General features: G+C 45.6%; 1 protein-coding gene across 1 annotated transcript; it reads right to left on the bottom strand.

Moving 5' to 3' along the window:
- Positions 1-704: 704 nt before the first annotated feature.
- C1H4orf36 (chromosome 1 C4orf36 homolog) lies at positions 705-6,350 on the bottom strand. Its single transcript, XM_053597149.1, has 3 exons — positions 6,286-6,350; positions 1,124-1,278; positions 705-901 (listed from the first exon to the last, which is right to left on the bottom strand). The coding sequence occupies exons 1-3, from the start codon at positions 6,348-6,350 to the stop codon at positions 705-707; spliced, it is 417 nt and encodes a 138-aa protein (XP_053453124.1).
- Between the last annotated feature and the right edge of the window lie 3,905 nt (positions 6,351-10,255).

Below are 10,255 nucleotides of genomic sequence, written 5' to 3' on the forward strand. Positions count from 1 at the left end.
GACCTGGTCTCAAAAAATAGCCAGGCGTTGTGGCGGGTGACTGTAGTCACAGCTACTCGGGAGGCTGAGGCAAGAGAACTGCTTAAGCCCAAGAATTTGAGGTTGCTGAGAGCTGTGATTCCATAGCACTTTGTTGCACCGAGGGCAACAAAGTGAAACTCTATCTCAAAAAAAAAAAGAGGACGGGGCCTGTGGCTCAGTGAGTAGGGCATTGGCCCCATATACCAAGGGTGGCAGGTTCAAACCCAGCTCCAGCCAAACTGCAACAACAACAAAAAAAATAGCAGGGCTTTGTGGCGGGTGCCTGTAGTCCCAGCTACTCAGGAGGCTGAGGCAAGAGAATCGCCTAAGCCCAGGAGTTGGAGGTTGCTATCAGCTGTGTGACACCACAGCACTCTACCAAGGGCAATAAAGTGGGACTCTGTCTCTACAAAAAAAATAAATAAATAAAATAATGCTTCTGACAAGGAGTTTCCTCTTCCTTTGCTGTAATTTTATAAAAATCAAAATGAATAGCACAAATGACTCAACTCCAAATGCATTTTCATCTACTTACAAGGCTGTCACTCCTGGTACAAAGGAACTAGAGCACAGCATGGAACCCAAAGATCTGTTGGAGCTGTCCACTAACCACATCAAAGGGCACTGGCTTGGCCACCCGTGGGCATTCGTACGTCTACACTGAACTTCACATAGTGAAAGATTCAGAGACCCTCATCCCTTTTTAATGGAGGAAGCAGAGTACAGATTTGATTACAAGATGATTGTCCCCAAAGTGGAAGAGGTCTCCTCAAACCAGCTTGACTTTCCCGTAGGCTAAGTTGCATTTCCTCAGATGCATCTTTTTCATGTTTAAGTTCATTCAGGCGCTTCAGTTCATATTCCCTTTCAAGTTTGATGGCTGAAAAATAAAACACACAAAACAATCTGACTGACATTTCTCACCAGACATAATTAAGCCCAAACTGAGTATCATGCAGCAAAATTCACATTCTTGAAGGATAAACAAGATGTCAGGGCTACAGATAGGAGGTATGGGCATGCATGTTTAAGCATTTCTCTGCTAATAAATAAATGGTACATGTGGTTTACAATTTATTAAAGCAGAACTTAAGGAACTTACATTCTGCTGAAGGGAGGAAACCATTCCCCTTGGCCTTATGACACGCAAGCTTTATAGGGCTACCAAATGCAATTTCTTCCAAGAAAGGCAACTTGATGGTGGCTAGGTTTGTGTACCAACTCTTTGTAAGCAGTGCGAGATCCCATGGTTCCTGTCTGGATGAAAAGTTCATTGAGGGCGGTGCCTGTGGCTCAAGGAGTAGGGCGCCGGTCCCATATGCCGGAGGTGGCGGGTTCAAACCCAGCCCCGGCCAAAAATCACAAAAAAAAAAAAAAAAAAAGGTTCATTGAGACATCCACCTACTGCATGATATACAGAACACATCTTTTAATTTTCAGTTCTTTTTGTCATTAGACATTTTGGTTTACAGGGTATCCAGGATTTTCCAAAGTTGTAACTCCAGCCAGGAAAAGATACCTTATACTAATTAACATAGAGATAGATTGAAAAATGGCCAGAAATTATGCTGAGAATTCTTTTTTCTTTTTTTGAGACAGAATCTCACTTTCATAGCTCATAGCAACCTCAAACTCTTGGGCTCAAGTGATCCTCCTGCCTCAGCCTCCCAAGTAGCCAGGACTATAGGTGCCCGCCACAATGGCTGGCTAGTTTGTTTTTTTTTTTCTTTACAGATGGGGTCTCGCTTGGCTATGCCAAGAATTTTTTTTCTTTTTTTTTTTGGTACAGTGTCTCACTTTGCCACCCTTGGTAGACTGCCGTGGTGTCACAGCTCACAGCAACCTCAAACTCTTGGGCTCAAGTGATTCTCTTGCCTCAGCCAAGTAGCTGGGACTACAGGTGCCCACCACAACACCCAGCTATTTTTAGAGATGGGAGTCTCACTCTAGCTCAGGCTGGTCTTGAACTCCTGAGTTCAAGCAATCCACCCACCTAGGCCTCCCAGAGTGCTAGGATTACAGGCGTGAGCCACCTCCCCTGGCCCATGCTAAGAACTTTTGTTCACAGTGCAGCCTCCCTGGAATCAACCCATTCGTTCCATGTAAGAAAATATAGATAGGAACTGTAAACCCCTAAGTCTTTAATGGCTCATCAAAAATATAGTACTGGGCTGGGTGGGGTGGCTCTCACCAGTAATTCTAGACCTTCGGAGGCAGAGATGGGAGGATCCCTTAAGCTCAGGAGCTCAAGACTAGCCAGAGCAAGAGCAAGACCCTATCTCTACTAAAAATAGAAAAATGAGTTGGGCATAATGGCCAGCACCTGTAGTCCCAGCTACTTAGGAGGCTGAGGCAGGAGAATAGTTTGAGCCCAGGAATTTGAAGTTGCTGTGAGCTAGGCTAACACCACAACACTCCAGCCCGGGGCAGTAGAGCAAGACTCTGTCTAAAAAACAACAACAACACTATGAACCTTAAATTGTTTTATGTCACTTAATTCTGAAACAAAATATGTCAGCTCTGTTTTCCAGCTGCAGTCAGCATGAGTTGCAGCCTCACACACAGGAAGAAAGTGAAGTGCTCTGGTCTGAGCAGGGGGAGCGACCGAGGTACACACAGGCCGCCTCTGTGTCTGCCTTCTCCACCTCTGTTGGTGCTTTTTCATGTAACTTTCAGGAGTGACTTACAGTCTACAATTATTACAGAGGTACCACAAAAATGAGTTTATAAGGATGTTCATTGAAGCACTGTTTTACAAAAAACATGGAATCATCTTGAGTGGCACCTGTGGCTCAAGGAGTAGGGTGCCAGCCCTAAATAACAGAGGTGGTGGGTTCAAACCCAGCCCTAGCCAAAAACTGCAAAAAAAAAAAAAAAAAGGATGAGCAATTAAACAGTTAATGTTTATATAGCAGATACTATATATCAGGCCCCATTTTAAGCAGATCTGCATTTCATTGCTACAACCACCCTAGGAAGGAGGCAGGGCTGTTATTATGCTCATTTTACACATTAGAAAACTGAAGAGCAGAGAATAACTTGCCTGAGAGCACAAAGCTGTTGACTGTGAAGTTGTAATTTAAGCCCAGAAAGTCAGAGTCCAGAATGGGTGCTCTTATTCACAAAGCCATACAAGATACACAGGGGTGGGAAGGATATGGGAGGAGCAAAGTTTGACATGATTCCATGGGTCAAAAAGATATACATGTGTGTGTTTATACGTGTATGTGTGTGTGTGTGCCTTATACAGCAGCAGAAATCCTAGAAAAAATATAAGACATTTTATCTCTGAGTGATGCTCAGGAATAAGAATGGGTATGAGAAATAGTATTCTTATTTTCCTTTCAAATGCTTCCATAGTGCTTGAATGTTTTTAATGTATTATTTTATAATTTATTAAAAACATTTAGCCAGGCTCGGCGCCTGTAGCACAGTGGTTACGGCACCAGCCACATACACCAAGGCTGGCGGGTTCAAACCCAGCCTGGGTCAGCTAAACAACAATGACAACTGCAACAAAAAAGTAGCCTGGCATTGTGGCAGGTGCCTGTAGTCCCAGCTACTTGGGAGGCTGAGGCAAAAGAATCACTTTAGCACAAGAGTTTGAGGTTGCTGTGAGCTGTGACATTATAGCACTCTACTGAGGGCAACATAGCGAGACTCTGTCTCAAAAAAAAAAAAAAAAAAAATTTTTTTTTAGCCAGTGGCTCACACCTGTAATCCTAGCACTCTAGGAGGATCGCCTGAGCTCATGAGTTTGAGACCAACCTGAGCCAGAGTGAGACCCTGTCTCTAAAAAAAAAAAAAAAAATAGCTAGGCATTGTGGTGGACACCTGTAGTCCCAGCTACTTGGGAGGCTAAGGCAAGAGAATCACTTGAGCCCAAGAGTTTGAGGTCACTATGAGCTATGATACTGTGGCACTCTACCCCAGTTGACAAAGTGAGACTTGGTCTCAAAAATAAGTAAAATAAAATAAAAACATTTAACCAAGGAACGCCCAAGGTAAGGAGTTACTTTATCAAAGGAACCCCATAGAGTGCTACCACCGTTCTGTTCCTCTTAACACAGCTGTTCTTATAAGTAGTGTGATATCAAATATTTTTTTAAGAAGATAACAGAGAAAGCCTTAGTACTGCAGAGATTATTGATGATATAAATAAAATTCTATAAAAATCAAATAATCAGTGCTTTAAATCATCCTCCAAAAACAGGAAAATTTTTACATTAAAATTATGTTTATAATGATAATTAATATAATAGGATTTGCCTGTCGTTCAAGGTCTAAACACACACTGCACTGACAAAACTAAACAAAATGCAACTGCACTGACAAAACTAAACAAAATGCAACAAATGCGGTGGCCCACACCTGTAATCTTATCACTTGGGAGGCCAAGGCGGGTGGACTGCCGGAGCTCACAGGTTCAAGACCAGCCCAAACCAGAGAGAGACCCTGTCTCTAAAAAATAGCTGGGCGTTGTGGCAAACACCGGTAGTACCAGCTACTTGGGAGGCTGAGGCAAACGAATCGCTTAACCCCAAGAGTTTGAGGTTGCTGTGAGCCATGACACTACAGCACTCTACTGAGGGCCACAAAGTGAGACTGTCTCCAAAAAACAAAAACAAAACCATAACAAGTCCTCTCTGATTTTCCTATAGCTCCAGTTTTATAACTTTGTAGGGAAATTCCCCTTACTCCTTAGAATACTGTCAGTAAGAAAAATTCAGTTGACTCATAAGGGTAAATATGTCATAATCTGGGGCAAAGGTATTAACAAAACAAAACAAAATAAAACAAATCCCAAAATTTAAAAAAAGAAAAGGCAGCACAATGCCAGAGTGAAACTACAAGGTGATAGCAACATGTGCTCACCATAAGCCAGGCCATGTGCAAGTATGTTACACACATCACATACACAGCCATGGTGACATCCATCCTACAGACGCAGATCAAGACCCAGAGAAGGTCCCCTAAAAAGCCAGAGTAGGGTCAGGCTTGGAGCCCAGGACTAAGTCTTGATCAGAAATCCCGTGCTGGGCGGAGCCTGTGGCTCAAAGGAGTAGGGCGCTGGCCCCATATGCCGGAGGTGGTAGGTTCAAAGCCAGCCCCGGCTAAAAACGGAAAAAAAAGAAAAAGAAAGAAATCCCATGTTGTCTGTACATGCCAGCTAAAGGGTATAGAAAGCAAAACTGACCCTTTGTGCCAGCTCATTAAGTGCTCTGTTAGGACACCTAACAGCAGAGCATTTTAGGTAGATTTGGCCTCTGTAAAGTATTTTCAGATAATGCAAGGAAACAGAAAGTGCCATGTTGTCATACAAAGACAAACTCTTTCTCCCTAGTACTTCTTTTCTTTCTTTCTTTTTGTTTTTTTTTTGTAGAGACAGTCTCACTTTACGGCCCTGGGTAGAGTGCCATGATGTCACAGGACTCACAGCAACCTCCAGCTCTTTAGCTTCCACGATTCTCCTGCCTCAGCCTCCCGAGCAGCTGGGACTACAGGCGCCCACCACAACGCCTGGCTATTTTTTGGTTGCAGTTCAACCGGGGCTGGGTTTGAACACGCCACCCTCGGTATATGGGTCCGGCGCCCTACTCACTGAGCCACAGGCGCCACCCCCTGTACTTCTTTTCTAAAGAACTTTGAAAGTATTGTTTTTGGCCACGCAGATGGATCACGCCTGAAATCCTAAGCACGTGGGAGGCTGAGGCAAGTGGATTGCTTGAGCTCAGGGGTTGGAAACTAGCCTGAGCAAGAGCCAGACCCATCTCTGCTAAAAATAGAAAAATTAGCCAGCCCCGAGGGTGCCTGCTAGTCCCTGCTACTCAGGAGGCTGAGGCAAGAGGATTGCTTGAGCCCAAGAGTTTGAGGGTGCAGTGAACTATGATGACACCATGGCACTCTACCCAGAGTGAGGCTCATCTCAAAAAGGAAAGTGTTTTGTTGTAAAGATGACGTACTAATTTATACATTCTTATAAAAACAGTTGCCTTTTAAAAATCAATCCCAGACATCTGAAAATACCTCATATAGTCCAATACCTCATGGGGAGCATGGGGTGTCCAGTACTTTGATTTTAACAAGGACGTTTCCCTCCGGAGTCAAGGCTAATCGTAATAAAAATACTTACACCTTAGGGCAGTGCCTGTGGCTCAAGGAGTGGGGCGCCAGCCCCATATACTGGGGGTGGTGGGTTCAAACCCGAACCGTGCCCTGGCCAAAAACTGCAAAATAAAAAAAAAAAAAAAAAAAAAAACTTACACCTTAAAGCAACTGCCCCGGAAAATGTTTTTCACTGTGTTCTTTCTTGGCAAGCCGTACGCCATGGTGAGTTGTTGTCCGGTTTCCTTACATAGGTGCCTGATGTAATGTCACAGATATTCGGCTCGCTTTGCCTGAAATGATTGCAAAGCATCTAATTAAGGGCTTTCACTTGAATATTTTCATAGCCAAATAAAAAGATTCAGGAAAAAACATTTCTGAATGTCAGAAAGTCCCTAACAAGTATTCATTGAACTTGAACCCCATGTGTAAAACCTGCGTTCTCTTTTGTTTCCCACGGACTCGGTCTATCCTTTCTTGCCACCATAGGAGGAGAACATGCCAAGTAAGATCTGTCATGCTAACACAGGTTTCGGTGTTGTGTCATGGTATTTTGTCCTTGCCCGAGCCTGCCAAACCAGCTCAAACTCCGCACCACCAAATTTTGTCGGATCTAGGCGACGTTGAGCAATAAACGGCTTAGCCTGCACAGTAACTTTCAGCCCCAGTTCTTTAAACAGAGCAATTCTTCTCCCTCCGGTTTTCCCTCATTCAAAAAACTGAACTTATAAAGTGGCAACTCCTAGTACCCCTCCCGCGACCCGACCCCGCACAGGCTATGGGACGAGTCCCTCCCCTTCCCGGGCGTGCAGGTCTCGGCGGGAACCGGTTCCCCGGAGGGCGGAGGCTCCGCCACCCGCAGAGCCCGCGGCGAAGTCGCAGAGGGGCGGGTTCCAGCCCCCGCGCCTTCCCCCGCCGGCCTCATTCTTCCACCCGCGGGCACCGGCGGGCCCAGGGGAAATCCCCGCGCGCGCGTCCCCGCGGCCTGGTTACCGCGGCTCGTGCGTGTGGGTGGACCGCGGCCGCGCGGCGAGGGCGAGAGCGCGCCCGGCTAAGGGCACATGGCCGCGCACGCGCCGCGGGCCCGCGCACGGGCCCACGCCTCCCTTCGGCTCGGCGCCGAGGGCCGGGCGGGCGCGCGTCAGCCGGGGCCGCGCCATAAAGGGCTTTGCGGGGCCCGAGGTGGGGGCGCCAGGCCGGGCAGCGAGCGCCCCACCGTCCGCCGGAGCAGGACCGAGGAAGGGCGCGCGCTCGACGGGAGGCGCCAACGAGCGGAAGAGAGGGCCGTAAGCCAGGCCTGTCCTCAAAGGACAGTTACAGACGTGAGGGGTTGTATGAAGCTTCCCTTAGGGGCGCCACTTAAAAAAATGTGCTCTGCCGGGCACGGTGGTTCAGGTTTGTGATCCTCGCACCCTGGGAGGCCGAGGCGGGTGGATTGCCTGAGCTCAGGAGTTGGAGTCCCGCCGCGGCAGGAGCACGACCGGGTCTCTACCAAAAATAGAAAAATCAACTAGGCGTTGTGACGGACGCCTGCAGTCACAGCCGCTTGGGAGGCTGAGGCATGAGGATCACTTCAGCCCAGGAGTTTGAGGTTGCTGTGAGCTGTGACGCCACTGCCTTCTACGCAGGGTGACAAAGTGAGACTCTGTCTCAAAAAAAAAAAAAAAAGTGCCCAGTTTCGATTGGTGACCCTTGAGAAGCAGAGGCCGTGGCGTTGGTGTGCGCACAGAGCCCACATGTGGAGCTTTACGTGCTCATGTTGAGAGCAAGACAGGAGCAGGAAACGTGGGCTGATGACACTGTGTTGACTCAATGTGAGTCTGTATTTTAATGCATCAGGTGGCCACCACTTAACGTCAGCATTTCCGTATTGCGTGAGGAGTCAGAACTGGTTTGGAGTTTTAGCCCTGCCACGTAAGATTCAACCCAAAGATTTTGCATATGTCACTTCTCTAAGCCTCAGTTTCTTCATCTATAAAACAAGGGTAATAATCTTCCAAGGTTGTTGTGACCTTAAAGATCAGGTCTTTAGATTCTCTGCCACTTAAGTGCCTAATTGCCTAATTGTAAGCCCGGGAACAACTTTATGAAATAGGCAAGGGGGATACTGCTTATTATGCCAATTGTAGAGAGTAAGGAGGAGCTCGGGGAGGTTAAGAAACTGACAAGCTATCTCTGTTACTAGCTCCTGACTAATTAGGATAGGCTGGCTGGCAGGGTTGACCCGCCTTTACAACATGATTAAAAAAAAAAAAAAGTCCTTTTGTTCCTCCCAGAAACTTGTAGGTTAGGACTCAACTTGTTTTTTGGCATTCTCTTCTGGTATCAATGGAAAATGAGCAATGAAGGGGGGAAGTGGGTGTTTTCTCTTCACAAAGTTAATGGTAAAGCCTTTAATGGATTATGAGAATAATATAGTAGATTTCAACTTGAATTTTTTAATGAATTAGCATAGAATAGGGAATAAAATGAGAGCACATCACACTAGTAAGTATAAGCAAACATTGTTTTGTGGAACTTTCCTTTCTGTTGTGTGTATATAAGTGTGTGTTCAGGTTTGATGTGAAATATAGTTCTTACAGTGGATTTAAAAAATTGGAAAGTTGGGCAGCGCCTGTGGCTCTAAGGAGTAGGGCACTGGCTCCATATACCAGAGGTGGCGGGTTCAAACCCAGCCCTGGCCAAAAACTGCAAAAAAAAAAAAAATTGGAAAGTCACTGTTTTAGATCATTTCACTTTAGAAATAGAGATAAACAGAGAAAGGTATTATCTGTGATCATATCCAGATAGAAAAGAGAAAGACCACTTTAGAGGTGAAATGCCTCACAGATCTATGGCCTGTTCCCTTTTTAGAGATGAAGAAACAGGTCCAAACCTGCACTAAAAGAGATCAGACAGCTATGATTTCTGTATGTGGGAACTCTGTTTCCTGTATACATATAGAATTTCTGATAGTTTAGTTATTTCCTGTGACTCACTTTGAACAAATATGGTGGAAGTTACAGTATATGTCTTTGAAATAATGTCATAAAAAATATTGTGGCTTCCTTCCTGCAGTCTCTCTTTGGTCACTCATGGTAGAAGAGACTGGCTGCCATCCTGAAAGGACACTCAACCTGCTTAGAGGACAAATTCATGTGTAGAGGAATTGAGGTCTTTGGCCACCAATCATGAGAGTGAGCCATGTTGGAGGCAGATTCCCCAAGGCTCAGTCAAGCCTTTGAATAAGGCCAGCTGATGCCTTGACTGAAACTTCAGGAAAGACCCTGAGCCAGAACCCCACCCCCACCAGCCATGCTATTTCAGGATTCCTAGGCCTAAAAAAATTTAAAATAATAAATGTTCCTCATTTTAAGCCATCAAACTTTTGGGGTAATGGTAATATAGCAAAAGACATCACTTAACATACCACTAAATGTCTTATTGTGGAAGGAATGTTATACAGTGAGGAAATGGCCATGTTTTTATAATTGAGATTAATGCTAAGATAGAAACGAACAGCAAAACACATTATGCTTGGCTCGGCGCCCATAGCACAGGGGTTACAGCGCCAGCCACATACACCGAGGCTGGCGGGTTTGAACTCAGCCTGGGCAAGCTAAACAATAATGACAACTGCAACTAAAAAGTAGCCAGGTGTTGTGGTGGGCATCTGTAGTCCCAGCTACTTGGGAGGCTGAGGCAAGAGAATCGCTTAAGCCCAGGAGTTCAAAGTTGCTGCGAGCTGTAACACCACGGCACTCTACCAAGAGCAACATCGTGAGACTCTCTTAAAAAAAAAAAACACATTATGCTTTACAGACATTTGCTGTATTGCTAATTCGGCTAAATTTGATCCAGAATCACTTAAGATCCTTAAATACTATCAACACACACACACACACAAAAACTGGTACTCAAAAACACAAACACCAATAAAGAACTGATTTGTGCCCACCCTCCCATAATGACTGTTTCACTATTTTCTTTTGAAATACCAAACTCTTGGGCTGGGTGAGGTGGCTCACTCCTGTAATTCTAGCACTCAGGGAGGCCAAGGCAGGTGTATTTCCTAAGCTCACAGGTTTAAGACAAGCCTGAGTCAGAGTGAGCCCATCTCTGAAAATAGCCAGGCGTTGTGGCAGGCGCC

Source organism: Nycticebus coucang, chromosome 1 (genome assembly GCF_027406575.1).
Source record: "Nycticebus coucang isolate mNycCou1 chromosome 1, mNycCou1.pri, whole genome shotgun sequence".
In the NCBI taxonomy this organism is placed as follows: Eukaryota; Metazoa; Chordata; class Mammalia; order Primates; family Lorisidae; genus Nycticebus; species Nycticebus coucang.